Source organism: Aristolochia californica, unplaced genomic scaffold, assembly GCF_029961685.1.
Source record: "Aristolochia californica isolate CCGP_79_NKW_82.1479 unplaced genomic scaffold, dmAriCali1.0.hap1 SCAF_6, whole genome shotgun sequence".
Lineage (NCBI taxonomy): Eukaryota > Viridiplantae > Streptophyta > Magnoliopsida > Piperales > Aristolochiaceae > Aristolochia > Aristolochia californica.
In genome coordinates, this window is record NW_027182257.1 from 36880873 (window position 1) to 36905367 (window position 24495).

Here is a 24495-nt window from a genome sequence, read left to right on the forward strand (position 1 = left end):
TATGCTGCAGACCCAAGAACAAAATAAAACAAAATCTCAATCCAGGTAAGTGATTAGATCAAACTCTACAAAAAAAAGTATATGTCGTTGCCGACGGTCCAAAGTGTTAAGTTGTAGAGTCTAATCCATGCCCTACGTTGAGTCGGTACGCAGATTGACCTTCGCAGTAAGGTCGTCATGGGGATTTCCCGCCCCCCTCCCTGGGGTGTGGGTCGGAACCCCAGTTTATAATATATTAATTATTGTTTCATTAAGGGCATTTTAAAAATTTTACTCATGTATCACGGTTGCCCTAATTTTCTCTTTATAATTGAGGGGACCCGCTATTAGGGTTTTATCATCACCGAGAAGGAACTGGAGTTATAACTTGAGAGAGGTTAGAGAAAACACCTGTAAATGTGTGCGATTTTTCTTGTAAACTATTTTATCTTTATAGTGGATTATTGCAGTGGCGGAAGACAGGACGTAGTCTCACCTTGAGGCAAATATGTATAAATCTTATTATTTTTTCATGTTTACTTTTCTTTTTTTCCACGATTATTATTATTGTTCTCGTTAATTTGGAATCAGGGCGTCTAATTCTTAACACAAAGAAAGGAAGTCACGCGAGCTAGAAGAAGTGGTCATTGTACCTCACAAGAATGTGGAGCAAGAGGAAGCGGTAGTCATCCTCAAAAAAGGCAAGCAACCACAATATCAATGTTGCATGTGATATAATATCAAAGAGAAAAGAGGAATAAAGCTACTAAACACAAGGAAGAGAAAAGAACTCTACAACATGAGTTTTTTAATCAATGGCTTGTATATAGGTAATACACCAAGGGGGAATAACCAAAAATAGCAAAATACAAAAAACCTTTGACCAATCCTCTAACCCCCTACTCTGACCACTAATTAAAATGCTCCATGTACTGAAAACAAACTTGCTAAAAAATAGATCACAAACTACAATACTAATAGACTCTACTAGACTATGACTTCAACAACATGCAATTGCAATAGGTACAAACACTTTGGTTGTGAATGTGGTGAAAGACAAAACAATAACATAGATAATATGGTGAATCATCTAGCTGCATAGGAAAAGTTACAAGACTAAATTTTTGTGTTGTTAATATATAAAGACTCATGTGAATATATATGAACATATGGTATAAAGACATTGGTGCAAACAATCACTTGTGTAGAATCATGAAGTTGCTCACATAACTTAATAAAGGTGTTGTAGGAAAATGAAAATTAGTATGAAGACAAAAACTAGAAATAATAAATTATATCGAATGTCCAACACCAACATTATAAGCATTGAATGACTATTAGAAAGGGGATACAATATCCATATCAAGGATTATTCTCTTACCAATAGGAATTAAAAAGGAACATTAATTGTGAAGCTCTATATGTTTAAGAATTGACTATTTCCTTATAGTACTCGAAATTGCATTTTCATTAATTTAAAGTTTATACTTAAAATAGAAAATCTAGTAAACTTAGACTTTATAAAAGCAATTCAATATAAGCATAAATATGCACACACCACCAGGACAAAAAGATTTTTTGTTCTCCAAAAAAACTTGCTTGGGAAAATTTTCACTATTTCCCTCTAATAGCTGGAAAAATACAAAGAGATTACGACTCTCTTTGGCCATGTGTAGCTCAATACACGAATTTTTCACCAACCAATCTCCCCAAGATATTGTTGCGAGATTCTAGCTCTAGTTAGGCCTTTCTATCTAGATGATCATGTTCTAGATGAACCTTTCACAAATGCATAAAAAAAAGAAAAAATTTTACACTCTTACTTGGAGATATCCTTCTCCTTGAAAGATTCAAGCCGCCTCCTCCTTTGTAGCACGTTGTGGAACGATCAATGAGCTTGTACTATGATGCATGCCGAGATGATTGAAAGTGAGAGAATATTTTCAAATGTATGGCTCTCTCTCTTTTCCTCTAAAGCACTTTTGGTGGGAATTTGCAAGGTAAAACTTTGTCGCTTGAGAATATCCCAACTAATGCTCGTTCACTTCTTCACTCATAGTTTGATGGGGTATTATAGTTTCCGTAACTCAAACTAGCCATTATTTGCTAGTTGGAAAAAAATAGATCATTGGTAAGTGATTGATCGATCAATCGATCATAATGGATACTTTTTTGTCAGACAATAACTTATTGATCAATGGATTGATCGATCAATATGTTACAGTTGGTCCGAAAAAGTTAAGTTGACCAATCATTGTTAGTGGCTGATCAATCAATCGAGATTCCCTCAAGTTGTGCAATACAAGTATGATCAACTAGTGTGTTTTCCTTTTATTGATCATGCTTGAAGTTCATTACTGGCAAGGTTCTGACTGATCAATTAATCTGAAGGGATGATAGATCATTCCATATTAAGCTTGCTTGAATAGCTATGATCAATCAATCTATAAGGGATGATCGATCATGCGTTATAGCATGAAACGACCATGGCCTAGATGATCAATCAATCGACTATGGTTGATTGATCATTTCAATGCCAGATAGAAATATATGTCTTTATAATATATGTGAATTTCTCTCAAAGTGTTTTAACATGTTTTTGTATAAGATGATTCTAAACATGTCTATATGCAAATTAAATCATAAGGCTCCGATCTCACAAGCACTTAAGGACTAGGAGTTGAATACTCTCTTACATAAATTGATTGAGTTTAAATGTATGTCTTGATGCTTGAACTCAATTCTTCACGTTGTCTTCTTCCTTGTAGGTGCTTCTTTAAGAGTTGTTCTTCAATTTTGCTTGAGGTCTTCATTTTGGCTTTGAAGCTTTAGACCTTGAGATGCTATTGAAGGTTAAGTATTTGAAATACTAGATTAGTAAGTTATTAGCTCAATTAAGTTTTATTATCATCAAAATCAATGTGGGATTCAACTTATGGTCAACGATCTCCCTCTTTTTTATGATGACAAAACCTAACTTGGAAAAAATAAAAAATTTACACTTCCCTAAGGTAGGACTTAGGTAAATATACAATTTCTATCATACGCTCCCCCTTAATTTGTACATAGTTTGTTTTAATCCTTTTAAGTGCATTTGTATGAGTGCCTAGATTGTTTTGATCCAAGCTCCTTATGTTTTCTTCACCACCTTTTTGTCATACTCAAAAAGAGAATGAATTGAAAAACATAGTATAAAACAAAAAGTGTCTCAAAGGCCATATCATAAAAGGTGTTCAAGTAATTTCAAAATGTGTACAAGTATAGATTCAAAACATACATAAAAATCATGTACACTGGGAGTAAAAAAAAAAGGTGGATCCTACGGTCAACTAAGCGGGGGGCGAATTTGGCTGAGGATAATGTCAAACTGCTACTTGATCCTTTGTAGCCTTGCCTTCACCTAGTCAATGATGGACATGATAGCTATCTGGGTCACCTAAACATCATCAACAACTTCTTCAATAGTGGAGAGCTGATCAATGGTTGATGAAGTACCTTCTTTCGTTCTTTTCCTCTTCACAAATTTGTACTGTTCTGTAGGAGGCTTTGAACTCATCTCATCTCTAGAAGCGACAGGTTGCGTGGCTGTCTCCTTAGGTATTTTATCCTTTTGAATTGAATGTTCACACTACTTTGCAAAACCAAATTTTCGAACCTTTATCTCATCGATGGATGGCTTCCTTGTCATGTCCACATATACCTCATCCGAGGGATCTATGTGATAGAGATCAAGATGATCAAGTTAAGAGAAGTTGAGACAATCTCAACTTCTACCTCAACAGTCATGTACATGTGTAACTCTATATTCATATAAATCCTTTTATCATTTTGTAACTATAAATACATGTATCACTGAAAGTAATATCATCGGGAAATTATTCTTTTATCTTTCTTCTATATGGTATCAGAGCTTATGATCTGATTTTTCTCTTTGCCCCACCACCGACGACTGGCTGAGTCTCAACCTCCCGACGCCGAGCTCAGTCTCTAGCGACCTCTAGTTCTCTCTGTCTATCTTTGCAGCCCCTCTGGTCCCACTGCCGTAGACATTACCGTGAGCCGCTCTGGTCCCGCTACTGCCGCTCGTCATCGACGCAAGCTGTCGTCGCCGCTTGTTGCCACAGACCTCTGGTTTGCTCCAAGTGTTGCCGCAGATCGTTACGGTTCTAAGAAGTCTCTGCAACCACTATGGAAAAGGATGTCAGTAATCTCTTGTGCGAACGATAGATTACCCGCCTTCGAGTTAACAACTAAATCAACCATCCTACTCGCCATGAAATATCCATAATCCAGATGGATCTTTTGGAAGATAGCCATCAACCTTCAAATATCGGTTGTGGTGAGCCGAAAGAAGGTTCCCTTCCTGGGATTCAAAACATGAGCCGCTATTTCCATGGCAACTCTTTGTGGCATTGTGAGGTCTCGTATCCTCACCTCATAAGAACTCCCTATTGTTTGTCCAAAGACAGTAAAAATAACATCTTGTATATTTTGAGGGAGGTCCTCATGGAGATTCGTCGGCCAACTTTCATTTATATATCTCGTAATGCCTGTGACGGTGGAGCTAAGAAGATTAATCAGAGCGGGTGTCTAAATTGAGATAAGCATTTTCTTCACATAGGAAGAAACTTTTAGAGTATGAGGCCCAAGCTCCTCAATCTCTAGGTTCATGTAAAACGCCTTCACTAGAAGGGGATACACGGGCTCCTCTCTCTCTCTAATAAACCTTTGTAAGGCTAGAAGATCCTGACAAAGTCCTCTATTTCCCTTTCAAAAAAGGAAATATCAACTTTCGTTGGTTCAATGACACTTTTTGGGGGAAAATAGAGAAATATTTTTCTCTTTGGGTTCGAGTATGAAAGTACTCCTCCAATTCGGCATTTCCAAGCAGATGTCGTTCTTTTTTCTTGGGGTCTTCTTCTCTGTCATGACCTTCATCCTAACCATTGTAGCTTTGTTCAGTTTTGAAAGAAAAAGAGATGAAAAGAGGGTTTTAGCCTCGGATTTGAAGAGAAATCTCTCAAAAACGAAATCGGAATGCAAATTTAGGGTAACTAGAGCTCTAGAAAATTGTTGGATTAAGTTTTGAAATGATTTGCGATGAAGAGATGGGTTAAAAATTTGAATGTGATTTTTCATCTTCTTTGTTTGTGCCTTAAATGATCGATTATTCTATTTCGATTAATCGCTTAAGTTTGATCGATCAACCAATAGACATTGATCGATCAATGACCTTAACTGAGTGACTAGAATGTGATACTTTGATTTCCATTTCACTCTTTTGGCACTACAACCATGGGACGTGTACATTAAGCTCAAATTTTTCATCCAAAGTAAATCAAGGTGTGTTGCTCATGCCTAACTCTTCTCGAAGCTTACTGAAACAATCAAGTCCTAATGGCTTTGTAATAATATCCGCTAATAGATTTTCAGTGGGGACAAACTCAATTCTTATATCCTTGGTTTGGACTAATTCTTTGATAATGTTGCCAATCTAGACACAGCTAAGCAAATTTGGAAAACATGTGCTAAATTGTACTCTAGCTCCTACAACTTGCAAAGGCTCTATGATATTCTCCAGAGTATATTTAATACTAAACAAGGAAAAAATACTCATGAGTACTTGACTAGATTCAGAGGCCTTCTTCAAGAAAGGAAGTAAGCTCAGCTTAACTCCATTGATGTCTCTGTCCAAGATAAGCAAAAGGAAGCCTTAGCAACGACTATTTGTCTCGCGAATATTAAGTCGTATCTCGAGGTTGTTAAAACTCATCTCCTTAGCTCCTCTACTATTCCCACCTTTGATGATGTATGTGCCACATTACTCCGCATTCCAGACTCTTTTTCCCCTTCTCCTACTGAAGTATCACTACTTATGTACTCCGGTAATAGGGTCACATCAATCGACCACAGGTGAGGCAGTAGAAGAAATTATAGAGGAGGTCGAGGAAGAGGTGGAAGGACTGGTTCCTCCAAAACAAAAGGTAAGGAATGCACCCACTGTGGGAGATATAGCCACACCATCGATCAGTGCTGGAAAATCCTAGGCAACTAGAATGGGCCATGGCTAATCAAGCCTCAACTAGTGGTACAAAGGAGGACAAGTCTGCCCAACCAACAAAAAAGAAGACCATTACCATTGATGAGTATGACTTATTCCAAAAAATGAAAACTTTGATGGTCTCTCCTCCAAGTTCCTCCTCTACCGTTGCTTTAAGTTCGCTCTCTACCATTTCCTCCTCTTCATCCTAGATAATTGACTCAAGGGCCTCCGAACATCTCCAACTCCATAGCTGATGGATCCCATACTAAAGTTTTTGGAAAAGAATCCACATCTGTTACTCCATCACTTCCACTTATAGATATCATTTTTGTTCATATATTTCCCTTGAACCTTTAATCTATTAGCCAGTTTACTCAACATTTTAATTGCTCCATGAGATAAGATCTGACTTAGTTCAGGAGATAATATCACTTAGGTTCAAGAGATAAGATCTCTTATCTTGCCTTCTGTTAAGGAGATAAGATCTCTATGATAGTATTTAATCATTTTCTATTCTAAATTATATAAATACTATTCTTAATCAATGTAAAAATATGATTAGGTTCAACATCTCATAGACCAAAGCTTCAAGATTTTACCAGTTTTAGATTTAAAAGGCATTCCTTCCCATACCCTTTTTTTTCTGGAGGAGAATGAAGAAGGCCTGCGATTCCAATTCATTGGTTTTATTTAATCCCAAATCCCAAACATTGTAGGTCAAACTCACTCTTTTCTTCTTCTGTTTTTGGCTAGACAAGATCAAATTCATTTGAAAGTTGCATCACAATTTATGAGCAGCAGGGAGGGGACTTTGGACCCAAAACTAACTGAATCCAGATCAACGACCAATACACACTCAAGTGTTGCTTCACCATGTATGTTCAGGCAAATGAGTGAAGCCGGTAGATTTTGGGAAGCTTGATCACTCTTATTCCCGACAGTCCAAACTCAATTGAGTTGCTTCTCAATGAACTCTACTCATCATTCCCCCCTCTCTCTTTCTCATCTGACAATTCCAGGTTAAAAATAAGGGAATAACTAAGCATACACCAGGGCGCCTCTTTGACACCAAAAAGCTGCATCTTTCCTCTCCGAATGGAAGATCGGAGGCACATGTACGCAAAAGTGTAAATTATGAAATACCCATTCGTAAGCAAGGTACATTTTTTGTTGTACCGAAAAGCTATACCAAATGCTCTTTAATGAGTGCGGAAATCAATTAAAAACAGGGAAAAGCAGGTAAAGTTCCGGTCCATCATTCTATTCAGGGAAGAAGTTAAGCGGGATTGCTGGCTGGTAACCACTGACGGACATGTTTGATTGCCATCCGCGTCTCTTGATCATTTTGTCGAACACCTTGGGGGTGGGTTCCCGCTTCAAGAGAATCAAGATACAGCCAGCTCTGTGTCACAGTCTGGGCGTCTGCTGTCCGGGGACTTGCGGGGAAAAAAACTTCGGATGGGACGTAGGGTTCAACCAAACCAAGTCTTGAATCTTCCAACGGGACCCATGAGAGCTTCTGTTATATGTGTTCGGTGAAAGAATTTATGGGGGGTGGATTAGGTGGAGGGACGGTCTAGTTTTTTTTATATTATCTGCAAAACCCAGACAGAAAAAAAGCTGGGTAGAGATTCCAACCAAACATGCTCCAATTTCTCACGATCACCATCAAAAGGAACCGGGGAAGAAATCTGTAGGCTTTGCGGAGATTAAACGTCAATTGTTTGTTCATATATTACCTCACAGCAGCGGGCCAAAAGCAGAAAATGATAAAGAGAAAGCAGAGCTGAGTTGGGTGAGGGAATCCACCGGAGTGACTGAGACAGCTCCATGCGCGCGGCAACATTGAGAGCAGTCTCGTCTTTGTAGTTTGTCTTCCCTTGAAAAATTTTGGGCGCTCAAACCAGCCTCTGCTTCTAACGAATGAGTACATCCTTCCCTACCTGTCAACGATCTGACAAAGAGAAAAGACGAACAGTGATCGATTGGCTGCCATTGCGCGCTTCTGTTTCTCTCCTTTTCCGCATTAAATGAGTTGTATTCCTTCGTTTGCCTCTCTGGGCTCACCTGCACGGAGCCATCGCCAGGAGAGCCTTCTCTCGGCTGAATCGCTTAATTAATCTTGCTCCGCCTCGATTCCCTCCATCCTAACAATCGTCTTTATTTTTTATCTCACGAAAACAAAATTGGGCCGTTTTCTCTCTCTCTATCCTCTCTCTAGTTCCGCAAAAGACAAGGCAAACCATGGCAGCAACCGCCCATCTCAAAACCCAGACGCTGCACAAGCCCAAGCGTCGTAAGCGCCGAGAGACGACCATTTCCGCGACAGCTGCGCCGGACGCTGAAACCCCACAGCGGAAGCCCCCAGTCGTCGCCTCCGACGGCGCCTGGTGCTGCACTGCCAGGTTCTCGCCTCCTCCTCCTGCTCCGCCTCCCCCTCCGCCACCCCCGTCTTCTAAGCGGCGAAGTACGCCGCCTCCGGGTGATCAAGAAGACGCCGGAACTGTTTGCGCCTTTTCTCGGTCGCCGTCGCCGGTCAGAGTCGCCTCCCCGGTCGTCATGGACTCGCCGGCGGGATACGCTCCCTATCCTGCGTGCTACACCAAATTCAACACTGCTCTCAACGCGGGGCTCTTGAACCCCATGTCCCCACCGCCGGTTCTCGACAAGACTCGATCCAGTCCCACCCTCTTCGAGATGATGGCAAACGAACAGGATTGCCACCCTCGGCAGCCGATCCCCGTCGGACATCCGCCTCTTCCCAACGGAAAATCAGTAGTCTCGGTCCAGGATAGGCAGCTTCAACTGCAGGAGCGGACCGCGGAGATCTTGGGAAGCTGCAGCCCAGGGAACCAGTTCAATGACGCTTCCTCCAGCGACGTCAGGCTGACTCTCAGTTCCAAAGATGGGCTCAGCATCGCCATCAATGTTCACCGGCAGATCCTCGTAGCCCACAGCCGCTTCTTCGCCGCCAAGCTCTCTGATCGATGGTCGAAGCAGCAAAGGTCCCTTCCCCACATCGTTGAGATCTCGGACTGCGACGACGTCGAGATCTACATGGAAACCCTCCGCCTGATGTACTGTAAAGACCTTCGCCGGAAGCTCATGAAGGAAGACGTCTCCAAGGTCCTCGGCATCTTAAAGGTAACCCATGATCCCTTGTTCATCAAAATTAGGGTCCTCGATGAAAGCAGCAAACAACCCCATTTCGTTCGTTAATTAGATGAGAGCTTTAAAAAACAGGTCTCAGCGGCGATTGTATTCGATGCCGGGGTGCTGTCTTGTCTGGAGTACTTAGAGGCGGCGCCATGGGCGGAGGACGAAGAAGAGAAAGTTGCCTCTGTTCTCGCGCAACTTCATCTAGAGGGTGCGGGAGCTGGTGAAGTCTTGAAGAGGGTCTCCATCGAAGTCCCTGTCACCGAAGAAGGCAATCAGGAAGAAATCCTGCTGCGGCTTCTGCAAGTAGTCCTCGAAGGGAAAGACGAGAAGGCTCGGCGGGACATGAAGGGGTTAGTATCGAAAATGCTGAGAGAGAACTCCTCCCACAACGATATCAGTAAAGAGTCTCTCTACTCCGCCTGCGACAGCTGCCTCCAGCTCCTCCGATCCCATCTCCTAGCCGCAGCCGACGGAACCGGCCCATTCGACATCGGCCAGATATCCCGGCAGGCCGGCAATCTCCACTGGATTCTGGACATCCTGATCGACCGGCAAATTGGAGAGGAGTTCTCGAAGACATGGGCAGGTGAAGGGGAGGTGGCTGCGGCGCATTCCCGTGTTCCGCTGATGCACCGATACGAGGTAAGCAGGGTGACGGCAAGACTGTTTGTGGGGATGGGTAAGGGGCAGGTACTGGTGTCGAAGGAAGTGAGATGTCTGCTGCTACGAACGTGGTTGGGACCCTTTTACGACGACTTCGGGTGGATGAGGCGAGCCTGCAAAGGGCTGGATCGACACCTGGTGGAAGACGGCCTGAGCAACACCATCCTCACATTGCCGTTGTCGTGGCAGCAGGAGTTTCTTCTAGCGTGGTTCGACAGATTCTTGAATTCTGGGGAGGATTGCCCTAACATTCAGAGAGCCTTCGAGGTTTGGTGGCGGAGAGCTTTCTGGAAGCGAAACGGCGAGCCAGATCGGCTCCGGCAGTTGAGGATTGGAGCAGCGTGTGAGAATTCGTAATTGAAAAAATTGTGAACGTCCAGAGTCTCAGATAAAATTTTCCCTTACAGTGTTTATCTTTATTGGTTTTCTGTGAATCTGTCTGTCTTTCAGTTACTATTTAGGGGGAGCTGATCGCGTTGACAGCGAGCAGAAGCTATGCGAGAAAGACGAAGAGGGGGAAAACTGAATGACACAGGCAGAATTTTGTTGCATTGTGCGGGCAGAGAGTAGAGAAAGGAAACAACTGTGAATGCAAACGTGTTTTTTTGTGTTAAACAAGCTGAGATCACCGAACCCCTTAAGGCATTAATTTGAATATCTGTATATAAAATAAAAATCAGCACTCTCGATGCTTGTTTTAAGTACCCTATGAATTGCTTGTTCAAGTTTTGATCTTAAACCTGGATTAAGAAATTTTCTAAGACTAAATTTCTGAGCCCAAAGTTAGCAAACTTTTAGATTAAGAGATCTGAGCACAAACAGCAAGTACCATGTTATGGTCAGTTTGTTCGATGATCGACATTTTTTGGATCTTGTCTCGGGTGTATCTTTGAGTTTTTGTTTTCTCTTTTCATCTTCCTTCTCTCCCATTCTGTATTATCTCCCCTCTTCGAAGAGTTAAGAGTTTCCGTTTTCTCTCTTTCCATTGAGATGTCTTGTGTTTAAGCTTACAAATCAGCACGGTATCAAAGTAGGCGAAGATCTTAAATGAAAAAGAGAATAAGATAGAGAAAAGTGAGAGAAAAGAAGTTTTTTGTTTTTTCCTTTTGTCTTATTTTTTCTCAATTCCTATTTTTTATTGGATTTATTACTCTCTTATCATAAGTTTGTTGTGGCGAACTATATATTACTTCGAAAGAGTTTTGAGTCTAGTTTCCAATGCAAAAGAAATTATTGCAATTAGAGGATTTTAGAAAGAGAAATCGATCTAAAGTAGCAAAGGTTAAGCGATAAAAAAAGTTTTGAGTAGTAGCAAAAAACCTAAATTTTCTGAACGATTTCTACCACGAAGATTGAGAATTATATCTCAAAACAAAACTATTTGAGTTTAATTTCTATCCCAATAAACCGTTTCTTAATCTAACTTTTCTAGAGAGATATCCACATTTGAAAAATCAAAGGTCATGTCAGTAACCTGTTGCATGCAAATATCCAAATTTAAGTAGATTTTTTTGCTTTACTATTGGAGTTACTAATTTTAGTTAAGTTTCCTACTTGTTTTCAAACTCTAGTCAAAATTTTACTAACTTGAATACTTTTCTTTCTTTAAGAGTTTTCTTTCTTTGATCTCACATTATATTAGTTTCCTTAAAAAGTTTTTTCATATATGAGTTTAGCTTCTTTTTTTACAAAGTCTAAAAATTTTGAATTAGAAAGTCTTATTTTCTCATTCAAAATTTCAAATATTAGTATTCCGAATCTCCCTATTTCTAGAATTTATCTCTTGAATATTTTCTTTGCAATTGGTCAAGTTATGTTAAAAAAGTATTTGCCTTATATAAAAAGTCCATTTTTAGAAAGTTTTTATTATTATGTTTCATCTTTCTTTGCAAATTGGTCAAGTTATGTTAAAAAGTATTTGCCTTATATGAAAAAGTCTATTTTTAGAAAGTTTTTACTATTATTTTCATCTCAGAAATTTCTTATTGAAATTTTTTTAAGTTTCCCCAATAATTATGTTTATAGAGAAATTATTCATTAAGGTCATACGTGGTCAAACTTGTTTGTGATTTTTACAGTTCCACATTTATAGTCTCTTTCCAATTTTAGTAACAGGGTGTTTATTGTCTCTTCCTGTCATCCCCCTATGACCCTTTTACTCGGTTCCTTTTCTCCAATTATCTCTTTTTTTACTCTTGTTTACCTTTTTAGGCCAACCCCTTATTAGGTTGCTTAGGTTTGTTTTTTTTTATATATATGGGTGTTTTTAAGTCTACTAAGACTTAAGTGGGTTTTTATCACCGTCCTTCCAGTGATAGGCATTACCCTGTTTAATTATTATCATCACTAATTTGTTCAAAATCCTTTGAGGCTGGTTTGGACTCCTGCTTTTATCACCCATGTTTTTTACTTTTTGAGAGTTTGTGTCCGATTGAGTACTTATCATTGCGATACCTTGACGAAGGAAATAATTACCATAACTATTTTTTTTAATTTACACAAAAATTATTACCATTACCTCCCAGCTAGGAGAAGTATGAAAGATGAGGAAGGTCACGAAATCTACCATGAAGGATTCTATAAGCCGAATCAAGTCAGGGCTCATTCATTACTGTAATGATTTGATGTGCGTCATCTTCTTCTTTTCTTTACATGTAAGAATTCAAATTAGAAGTTGTGTTATAGTAATGTGCCTCCTTTCGAATTCCATGTTTAAAAAGAAGATGTATAATCTACAATGAAGGATTTTACGTGTTGCGGTAATCAAATTTTTAAGTGCCTAGAATATCCAAGTAAGGGGGAGAACAAAATGAGAACAATATGAATACTGCAAACACAATGTGAACAAGAACAATATCAATCAAAGGCAATCAAAAAAAAAAATTTCAACCACACAAGATTAGATTTTTTTTTCAAGTATTCAAGTTTCTTGACCAAGACCATTTGTAAAATGAAGTTACAAATACCAACTTGAGAGTGAGTGCTAAAAGGCACCCATAGGGGTGACATGGCTAGTAAATAAGGAGTAAAAGGCACCCATAGGGGTGACATGGCTAGTAAATAAGGAGAACTTCCATAAAGATGACATAAAATTATAATTATGCAAGATGGTGTATATCTTCTTATGTATTTCTCCTTTTAAATCATGTAGCCCTAAGGGCAATATAGTCATTATAAACACCTTCCCACAACTATAAATACAACTTCAAGACATAGAATAGAGCATTTAAGACTCTTCCTTTTGGCTCAAACTCATCCTTACTCCTCTCTCCATTTTCATCTTCTTTCTCTCCCGTGGTTTCTTTTTTCCTCTCTCTCAGGAGCTAGAGTTCCTCTCTTCTCTCCTTCCCTTGAGATGTTTTGTGTGTTTATGTGTTGACTCTACAAATCAACAAAAGTAAAAAAAAAAAAAAAAAACATGCATTTGGAGCCTTAGTTATGTAAATTGTGAGCATTTGTGAGAAGTAGAATTAGCTGGTCTTAAATATGAACACAAACAAGTACCATGTTAGTTGGTCGATTTGTTTCTATATTTATTTGTTTATGCAATATTGGTTTGGACACTCCTTCCTAAGACAAAGAGGAGATTGAACTTGTTACAATTTCATTCTTGGTTTTTTGGTTTCCATTTTTTTGTTCATGCATTTGGAGTCGATCCTTAAACATGCACAAGATGAATAGCTGATTGGGCAGACAAAAAAAAAATTCCTTTTTGAGAATAATAGAACAAGGTATAGAAATGGAATGCAAATAGTTAAACCATAAGATAGTTAATTCATTTTATGTATTCTATTTTTCTTGCTTCTTGCCTCTTGTTAGCTGAATTATTAGGTTCTTTGTTGCCTGTATGCTTGATAGAAATGGGTGTTAAGATAAGTTACTATGAAGGTGATTCTGGGATTTTGGGAATTTTCTAACATATTGTGATTCTTCAAATTTATGGTTCATAAATTGATTTGCCTTTTTTTTTTTTTTTTACTTCTGCTCTCATGTTTCTTTGATGCCTTTCTTCTTAAAATTTTGGGAATTCTACTACTTTCTGACTAGTAATGAAGCCTTTTAAATGATAACAGGCTTTATCAGCAGCTACCTACTTGTTGAAATCTGGTTTAAATGAAGCCTTGTTGTGTGTTTATGCCAATTTGGCCTACCTATATAACAAGCCTTACATGAAAATGCAACACACCTGATGGGGGCTCGTTTTCTTTTCTTTTTTCCTCAGTTCTATCAGCTTGTGTTTCATCAGTCATTGAATGAATGCTATGAAACATGTAGATGCATGTCAACATTAATATGAATATCCTACTTTAAACTAGCTTTTGGTTTTGGGTTTTGAGTTTTTGTTTGGGTGATCTAAATTCTGTTTGATACTACTATTTGCATTGTATTTTTTGTTTGGGTTGGTACTTGCACACCTTACTTTACTTCATTATGGTCCAACAAAACCACATTTTCCTTTCGATTGTTTAACGCGGAATTTTGTATCTCAGCTGCTTCCCATAGTTTTGCTCGACTAGTTTTGTAAGTTGTATTGTTTTTTAGTGTTAACCCACTACTTTGTGGCTTAACAGTATGACACGAGGCAACTAGAGATCTGGTTCAAATCCCAGTAGAATCATATTACTTTTATTGTGTACTAAACTCTTTTAATTTTCTTAATAAACCATTTGGTGGTATTGGTTTTGAGTTTTCAACCATAGGTTTTTTTCTTTACTTATTGTTCAAACTCCAAAGAACAATTATTTTTAAGAATTTTGACACAGATGATTTCTAAAACTAGTTTAGCTAGAGAACTGAATTCATTTATCTTGTTAATTTTTTTCTTTTTACAACGTGGTGAGAATTTGGACCAATGGCCACATCTAAATGAATCGGTTTGATGCTACATGGCAAATTGGGTGAAAGAAGATAACAAATATGGCCACTTTGAGAGCATCACTCCCATCTCATTTGAAAGAAAGATTGTTGAAGGGCCCTATACAAATATAGAAACTGGTGAGTAAGAGAAATGCCTGAGAACTGGCTATTTGTTGTTTAGAATATTATAGTTCTAAGTATGTTCATTACAAACAAATGTATGCTACATAACTTAGCTAATTATGGTACATGTGTCTTGCCAGCATTCCAAGATGGAAGATACTAAAGGTGATGACATCTTGCTTTTGATGGCCACCTCATCTACAAACACAACAGAATATCAACTTAAGAGAGCAATAGAAATCTAACAATTGGGGGGATAGGGGCTAACTCCAACTTCATGGCAATAGGAAGTGCAATAGATAGCTCCAAATTAGTCTCATCCTTATTCATTGACAAACTCTTGGGTGCCTCACCGGTGCATGCAGAAAAGGACTTCTCCATTCCACAAGTTAAATAAGATGTTTCATCACATCTGGCTAGATGGAAATCATCCTAGATAGAATCAGTAGGTTCAGCCATCTTGGCAGAATGATATTGTTCCAAACAAAGCTACACATTAGTGTTTGGTTCTTGCTTTACACGTTCCATAAGAAAAAAAGGACAAAATGTCAAGCATAATAAAAAATAATACACATGTAGGTGAACTTACCAAACATACACTCCTGTTATAAATTCACATGCAATTCCAATATCACTTGATTTATAGCGTCCATCGTCTTCATTAGTTATCTATTAAATTATTTATTTAAATCTCAAGGCAATTTCTCATGTAATAATATATATATATTTTTTAAAACCTTGAATATACAGATAAACACCAATAGGCCTTTTCCACATAAGAGCAAAGAAAATAAACGACTTTGTAGTTAAATTGGTTCCTTATCCATTCGGCCACAAAGTCTTTAATGACTCTTAACTCTTCCATCACAAAATTCATGGACTATCCAACAGATAAACAAAAAATAAGAAGGATGGGGTTCAAATTGTCTTGCATTTTAAGGTATGCAAATAATTGTGCCTTGAAGGTGATTTCTCACTACAAAAACAAAAACTAAAAGATAAAAAGGCATGGACAAATCTAGATTTCATTTCATTTTTTGGTAATAGAGGAAAAAACATTATCCATTAATATGTTAGGCGGATTATCTGTTAAGTTAACCGGTAAAAACCATATTTGACCCATTAAGAGAAAGCAAGATCATAACATTCACCTTTAACAACATCAGATGAAGCATAGGGACTCAACTTCAGCCATTTCTTTGCACGAGAGCTTCATAGAAAGAGCGCCAATATTCTGGTTTAGATTTTCAATCTTGGTCATCCCTGGAATTGGACATACATCCTTTCCTTGGTGATGGACCCAAGCTAATGCTAGTTGTGAAGGTGTGCAGCCCTTCTTTGCTGCCATCTCAGTGACAAGCTCTTATATGCGTGCTTTATGCTCAAGATTCTCTGATCGAAACCTAGGCAGACTCTACAGAAGCCAGGAAAACAAGTAATGTTATTTGTACCAAGCAAAAAATTTCACCAGAGATTCCAGTTTTGCACACTGATTGTATTTATTTTCAATATCTTTCAGAAGTCATTGTCAAACAACTGCTCAACAATTTAGCTCCTGATGAGAAAAAGGCCCTTCCTAGTGGGTTGTATGCCACTATCCCTATGCCAAGTTCCCTGAAAGAAGAAGAAAAGAGATTTTAATGTAATCCAACCTAAAATAATGGTGCAAGTATTGGAAGTCATGCTAGATCAAGTTAACCAGCAAGTGGGAACTATTTCTCTCTCTAAATCTCTACTCCACAAGGACCATTCTAACTACACTGCAGATATTGGATGGACAGCATAGGCTCTTCTGATTGTTGAAGCAGAGGCTTCAGAAAGCCCCACATATTTTACCTTTCCTTAACTAGTTTCTTGATTTCAACCATCTAGTGAATTAAAACAGAAAAAAAAAAAAGTTATTCAAACCATTCAACAATTTTCAGAATCAAGCATATCAAACTAACCTATCTCAGGAAGATAGTTCCTCACTAGAAACGAATGGACTCCCTAGTGCTGACAGACAACATAACACATTAACTGATGCTTGGCATGGCATTCATTTGTAATCATACTTCAAAATTTGGAGAAACCACCCAATCGAGTCATATTGAGTACAAACCTATGTAGTTTGCATATGAAAACAGAGCCATATAACATGTTTTAACAAAACGCACCAAGTTTCAGAAGTTGGCTGAACACTCAACCTATGAGACAATATATGTGGAGATCAGCTTATCCATCATTATCAACACCCATGTAAAAGAAACTTGTCACTCCTTTTTTTTCTTGGGGAAGCTATACTATTTTTTTGGTGGAATTCATGTTTAATCCAAGAGAGAGGCATATAACAAATGGAAATCCTTTTTGAGTCTCTAATACTTTCTGAAATCCTTGGAAAAGAATGGTTTATGAAGGCATTAGCATTTCTTCCCTAAAATTTCCAGTTTATTTTGTTAATGAGCCATTTCCAATAAACTCCAAATGTTTCAATAGAGAGAATACGAAGTTAGTAATAATAAAAGACAGGTTCAGAGAGAAAGAACAAAAAATCGAGAAACAGAGATTCCCGAGAAGAAAAACTGGAGATTTTAATCACTAGAGACACAGTCCCAAATTTTTGGGCCAATTCGACCTTCTTTTTTATTCTTTTCAAGGCCTGGAGTCCTGAAATCAGAACCCTTTCTTCCTACAGCAAGAGGAAAAATTGGGCTACTGGAAAGCTGAACCTTCATACTTGCCTAGAAGCAACTCGTTGGTAAAGGGGCCATATATGTCGGAGGTGTCGAAGAAGGTGATGCCGCTGTTGATGGCATGGTGAATGAGTTGGATCATATCAAACTCGGGCTCAGGGGGGAACCTAGAAAGCGGACATGCCCAGTCTGGGCGGAGACTTCTAGGTCCAGTGAATGGAGTTTCATTCTACCCACCGCAACGGTCATCTTCTTCCACAAAAAACAAGTGGGAAGTGTTGCTGCCACTGTGAGGGTTTGGATAGGAGAAATTTATAGAGGGGGAGACCGACTTAAATGCCGAGTGAAGAACCTCCATTAACGTCAGCGAGGAAGTCTATAGAGGAAAGTGGACGCAAGAAATTTCCAGAAATTGGTTTTCTTTGTATTTATGGTGATGTTTAATTTATGTTTGGTAGCAATATCGCATTAATCTTCTGGACCGGTTACGGGATGAACTTGAAACTCCAAAATGATTTTACAAATCAGACCAATGGGTTGATAGTAGAACTCTATATATCAATGGAATTTACAAGAATACTTCTAAATCTTGTCTTCTTAGACCATTTTTATAATTAGCAAACGAAAAGGGTAATTTGGTTTCTCATTTTAGGAGATGTCAACTAACTCCCAGATCCATCAGTAGGTGGGCTTGATGATTAGGGTAAGAAACCATCAAATTCCATTAAATCGAGGATTTGTTGGCATTCATCATCTTCTGTCTGTAATGAAGGTTGAAGGTTGTACTGTTGCTTCTTCCTTGGTTTCTTGCCGAGAAAAGGGAGTGTCTTCAGTCACAAACAACCAAAAAAATTAAAATAACAAAGCATCATATCCTATTCTCGATTCTCCAAACTTCCCTTGTTCTCTTTCTGAAATATGCTCCAGGCACTTCGACCAATAAAGGTGTACCATCAACAACTTTGCTACAGCTCCCACATATCTCTCCATCATCGAGAAAGAGGCGTTGATCCTATTCTCAGTCCTCCGTTGGACATTTGCTTGAATTGGCCGTACAATCTCTATTCTGATTTACTGCACACCAACATATTTCTGGTTTCTGCTTTTGTGATGGAAGAAAAGATGGAGAAAGAGTGAATTTTCTTCTTGTTCTTGTTCTTCTTCTCTGTTCTCCCTGTTGCGAGCACCCAGATCTTCTGAAACCTGTTATGAGTCAGGACCAGTCTGTGATGGGTCCTAACCAACGGCTATCCAAGCAAATCAATCTTTACCAACTTCCTTTTCCGGTATTGTTGAACTTTCAAGTAAGGCTGCCAGCTCAGAAGATTAAATACTTCAAATTGGTGGAGACTTCCGATAATATTAGATTCAAGTTGTGGTGGATGGCGCAAGAGGAACAGAAAAAGAGCGAAAATGTCATGAAAAAGTGAAATCTATACCAGAGAGAGTAAGGATTTGTTTTTTAAAGCATATCATTGCAAGTCCCCACTTCAAGTCGATTTGGTTTCCCGTAACCAAAACCATTTCCAGTCTTAAAAATGAAGGAGAAAAGGAGAAAAGCTTAGACAAATCTAAGAAAGAGACGAAGACCAAATCAGCTTTCTCCACTCCGTGTCTATGGCCGGACGGGCCCGAACGAGGCTCAACTCGATCGGCTAAAGGTCTTTCTCCCCTTTCTGGGAACTGGACACGATACTAATCAGATCCAATTAGCGTTTTCTTCTATCTGCTACAATGGCATCTTCTCTCGCTCCTTCGAGTAAATCTGAATAAGAAAAAAAAAAGAGGAAAATCGAAGGAAAGAAGAAATATACAGAACATCAAAGAGTGGGAACTTTCTACTGCATTTCATTTCTGAAAAGGAACTAATGAATTAAGTTCGACTCTATACAAAGCTTACATTTCTTTTACGGTTTCCCGAGATATAATCTCTCTTTCTCTCTCTTTTCCTCTCTATCTGTTTCCTTTATAACTGGTTATGATACGATTATCCTCCTTTCCCTCATAAGCATATTTACATATCCTTTTATATCTATTATCGGCCGTTCATCGAGACCAATCCAACTTCCCTATCACTGACCGGCGAATACTCCCCGTAGTAATCTGGAATCCCGGCAGCAGCCCAGAGACGCTCATTGAAGGCCTCCTGCATCTCGTCGGGTATGAAGGGCGTCCGGCAGAGGGGGCAGGTCTTCTGATCGTGATCCATCCAGCGGTCGAGGCAGCTACGGTGGAATATGTGGCGGCAGTTAGTCAGGCGCCGGATCTCCTCCCCACCTTCGAACTCGTAAAGGCAGACGGCACAGCTATCGGGCGTCTCGTCTCCGGCCTGCCGCAGCTCCTCGAACCGGACAACAGGGAGGATCTCCCGTATCAGCATCGCGGACATCGACTGCAACTCCGGGAGATACTCCGGCCGCGTTTCAGCCCACACAATGTCGGATTCAAGGAAATCGCCCAGACCCAAGAGCCGGAAAAGGGAGGAGATGAGCTTCCGAACGAAACCCAGGAGGGAGAAGGCGTGCAAGATGAGGCGGGGGAAAAAGAGCTCCGAGTAGCCAACTGGAAATCCCATACTTAAACCGAAAAAATCGAAAAAAAAACAACCCGCCTAAGATGCTTCTTTTTCAGGTTCAAGTCGTTCGACTTCCTCTCTTCCCAGAAAAGAAAAAGGCCAAAAAAAAAAAAAAAAGAGGTTCTGTCAGTGCTTGAACCGAAGTAGCGAGAAAGATGAAAGAGAGCATCTGTGTAAAACAATGGCTGCTGGGAGGACATCTTTATAAAGGGAGACGAAAGCGAATTGCTCCCGAGAAATTTGCCTAATTCCGGAAATGCCACCGGTCAGACGACGTAGTGTAACGGGGTTGCAAATCTCGTATAACGACTTGGAACGGTAGAAGCGACTGCCGTAGATTGCCGTTTTGGGAACTGGTGTTGGTCCCGGGAGAGTGGGTAACCCGCGGGAACAAATGTTTGCATGGTCCAAATAAGAAACTGGGTGTCACCATAATGTCTGACGGTGGGCCCCGTTCGATGAACCTGGTGAAAATCATTGCGACGATCAGGAATGCCAGCGATGCGTACGGATACGGAGCAGCCAAAGAGGCCCACTCGATTTTATTACCGTGGGTTTTTTAATCGGACTCGCTCACTCATAAATTTAGGTTGACTCAGTTTGAGTTACGAGTTGACCCACCAAATACAAAAATTATGATTATTTTAATAAAATAAATGTCTAAATCGGTCTCATATAAATAGGTATAATGGGGTAGGGGAGTACAGATTTGGGAAGCCCCAAAAGTCCCCTCGTGTTCAATGATTATATAGTTCTTAGTGTTCAAGGGTCATAGTTGCATCAGCAAGAGCAGATAAAAAGAAAAGTCTAGTCTAGGCTAAGGCCAGGAAAAAAAAAAAAGTTTGATTATGATAGTCGGCGAATCGATTTTTCTCCCCTTCGCCTTCAAATCATCTTTTCCCACAAACCCACGTCAAATCGTTCGTTACCTTTTGATTTCATTTAAGGGAGACGATTCCTGCCAGGCCATATTCATACGTACAAGATTTCAAAGCAGTTCCTGCGGCCATTATAATACAGAGATTAAATCGATCAATCCATGCACGATCACGGAGTGTTTCAATCAAGATGAGAGCTTCTTCGTCGATGTTTCTTTCTCAAGGGTAATCCCGTTCTGAGTGGGAAATCCTTATTAATTTATGAAACATTTGGAAGTTGGAAAGCTTCCATTGATTTTTTAGTCTGGGAGTGGGGTCTGAAAGGATCTTCATTGATTATTGAAGTAATTCGATACAGTCGGGGTTCAGGAGAGGAACAGTAGAAGACACTGTCGAGGCGCGCGCAGTGGAGATGGTTATGGTGGAACTCTTTGATGAAGCAGATGGAGTTCTCGTCAGACCTGGAGAGGGAGTGACAAAATATATGTCTGGACTTTAGCAGAAAATCACTGTATCTGAAAGTCCTGAACTGTGAGAAAACAATTGGCGTCGTCTTCTTAAATGCGCTGTCGTTGCAGTGTCCGCTGAACCCGGACTCTCCCATGTGTTCGGCCTAGGTCTAGTCAGTCTCCCATCTACAGTAACTAATCCAGTCACGTTAAACTCTGAAAAGAATTAAACACTGCTCCGCGCCGCGAGCCACTGAGGACTCTGCTCCATCAGATTCCATTTCCGACCGTTAAAATTTACGGCGAGGGGCAGACAGGGAGGCAAATTGTTGAGTACGCAGGCCGCTGGTTCAAAAAAAGGGATGGGAGGAGATGTAAGCAGTGGCGGATTCTGCGTGGGGTGTTAATAATATAAAAAGGAAAAGGAGGAGATGGGGAGGGGAGGCAAAGAGAATCGTCTCAGAAGGTTGAGCCCTCGCAAAAAGGGGACAGGGTTGGTGCGGTGGAGCTGTGGTTTTTGTCAAAGGAGAACAGGGTAGGCATATATGGGCGCTAGAGAAGGGGGAAGGGGAGAAGGGAGTGTCGGTGGCGGAACGCCAATGGACCGTCGGGCATGTGGCGCCATTCGCACGGTGTCTGTCGCCGCCTAGACATTGTGGGGCTCGCCGGTGCCCTCCCCCGACATCTCAATGGCGGAGAGGGTAGACCAGCCTTTGTCCCATTCTCTGTCCCTTCTTCCTTGAGCCCACCTTGCCAGACGGAACAGAATCGCCGAGTCATCTCCACGCTTCTCCCTACTCCCCTCCCCCGACCTTGATCACATCTCATCACCATCCTTTTTCTTTTCTTTTTTCTTTTTTTTTTCACTGGCCAGTAAATGAACCAAAACCAAAACCATGGGAATGGCAGGCATGTGTGGTGGAGGAGGTGACATAGCAACGTGCAACTTCATTTTAAATTTACCCAAATCCCTCTCACAGTCTAGATCTCATCGGTTAGTGCGAAGGAAGCAGTTTCCAGCTTGTATTTGCAGGGACTGGAGATGCAAAATCGCTCTCCGGCGGTCGAGATGTCGACCCTTAGCCGCCAATATCACACGATCTCCGGTGGAGAAAGTTTAAGAAATTCATGGAAAGTTTTGTCTTCATTAGATGGTGAAATTAACAAGTCAGTGGGCATGAGCGGTGATCCATAACAGTGACTGCTGCATCCTTCTTTTTCAAGCATAATGCTAGAAGCAAATTGTCTGCAATCGCGAGAGAGGAAAATTGAAAATTTTCTCCTTGACTGCTTATTTTAGTTGCGTTTGTGCTTTCTATACCCATCGCTTCCCAGTTAATTTACGCCTTAGAGAGTAATAATTGTAATCACAGAAGAATAAAAAAATAAACAAAAAAATACAACAAAATTTATACAGGTTCGCATTAAAGTCAGACTAAGTTCTGTCTTTTGCCGCTGTAATAATCCATTATAAAGATGAAATAGTTTAGAAGAAAAATTGCATACACTCACAGGTGTTTTTTTCAAACCTCTCTCTGACCGTAACTTAAGATCCTTATCCGATAATAAACCCTAATAGCAATACCCTAAATATAAAGACAAAACTAGGGTAACCACAAGACAAGAGTGATATCCACGTATTGACTCGGCGTAAGGCGTTAATTAAGTTCTACAACTTAACACAACCCAGGTAATTACAAATTTTTCTTCTCAGGAACATACACGGCCTTAAATAATCCTTTTGTGAAACAAACAAAAGCGGGTTTGACAAGAATCAGATTGTATAGAAAGAGCAAGGACCAAAAGAAACCAAAAGAAGAGTCTTCATGAACCCATATGAAAAAATATAGAATACTGAGATTTATTTTGAAGGATTGAAGAAGAAAGGCAGTTTGTGGCCAGACCAGATTTGCTTTCCTCATTTAAAAACTCCAAATTGATTTATAATTTTATCCTCATTCTTTGTCCCACTTTGACAGAAAACATCAAAAAGTTGATCAGAAAGCCTTGCAACCAACACAATCTCCTTCCAGAGAGAGAGAGAGAGAGAAGACTACCTTGTTTCATTATATCATCTTCATAAACTAATTACCATTTACATCAAGATAATATAACAAATGAATGCTGTTAGGACACCCCTTTTCTCCAAATTCCTCAACAAAACTCACTGATGATTGAAGAAAAAAACCCACTTCCATCGACTTTGTTCAATTATTAGGAAGCTATAACTTTTGTTGATTGCCCCGACAATCTCCTACTTTCTTCACTTTTTCATAGGCCAGCAGAAGTGGCTCTGTAATTGGACCCCCCCTCCCCTTCGTTTCTGTTTAAAATTTGGTCACAAATGATGGACTTTGATTACCGACTGTTTTAAAAGAAAAAAGAAACAGGAAAGTCTGAAAACAAAACGAAAAGATTCCTATTATCTGGCTGGTAAGATCATGAGTGCGTTCCCGGGGTTTGGAACTTGTGATCATAACCAGAAATTGCAAAACGATTAGATCCAAGTGCTTTGATCATCACAGATGGGAGTCGGGTTTTTTAATGGCTAAGGATTTAAAATAGTTTTGGTTTCATTTTCAGAGCTGTGGACTCTCATGGAGGACAAAACAGTGATGGAATCTCCTGCGGGAAACCCATTTACCCTCATGTGAAGATGAACCGATTCACACGAAGATAAAAAACCCTTTTGTGAGGATAAAAACAGGAGAATCTTCGTATGAAGACGAACCCATTAATGAATTTGATGAGTGTCGTCTGTTATAAATTTGAACCTTGAACCAACCGAAACTTCGTCAAAGAAGAGCAAAGCAACAAAGGGTATATGGACAGAAATCGTGGTTGAACTTGGTCCAAGCCAAGTTCTTACAGATCACGAGTCGCAACAATGACAAGTGCAGCAAAGCGGTATTCATCTAGAGAGTACAGAGCATCAGAAGAAGCCGAGTAGGCCTTCACCATTCTTGGCGACATGTTGATAGCTCGGCAAGCAATGGACCACAAATGAATGGAGTAAGTGGTCCAGTGTCCGTGGCAGGAGAAAGAGCAGGTAGGGTACCCTACTCCTGGACACCCTTTAGGCCTCCCGAACACCTGG

General features: G+C 39.8%; 2 protein-coding genes and 1 pseudogene across 2 annotated transcripts; 1 reads left to right on the plus strand and 2 right to left on the minus strand.

Annotated features, from left to right (window-relative positions):
* Positions 1–7591: 7591 nt before the first annotated feature.
* Positions 7592–10278, plus strand: LOC137934760 (BTB/POZ domain-containing protein At1g63850-like). Its single transcript, XM_068779284.1, has 2 exons — positions 7592–9166; positions 9266–10278. Exons 1-2 carry the CDS (start codon positions 8267–8269, stop codon positions 10199–10201), a joined length of 1836 nt encoding a protein of 611 aa, XP_068635385.1. The 5' UTR covers positions 7592–8266; the 3' UTR covers positions 10202–10278.
* A 4544-nt stretch (positions 10279–14822) lies between these two features.
* Positions 14823–16956, minus strand: LOC137935365 (probable aldo-keto reductase 2; annotated as a pseudogene).
* Positions 16957–19324: 2368 nt separating this feature from the next.
* On the minus strand, positions 19325–20227 carry LOC137934656 (brassinosteroid-responsive RING protein 1-like). Its single transcript, XM_068779109.1, has one exon. It carries the CDS (start codon positions 20069–20071, stop codon positions 19532–19534), a length of 540 nt encoding a protein of 179 aa, XP_068635210.1. The 5' UTR covers positions 20072–20227; the 3' UTR covers positions 19325–19531.
* Positions 20228–24495: the final 4268 nt, after the last annotated feature.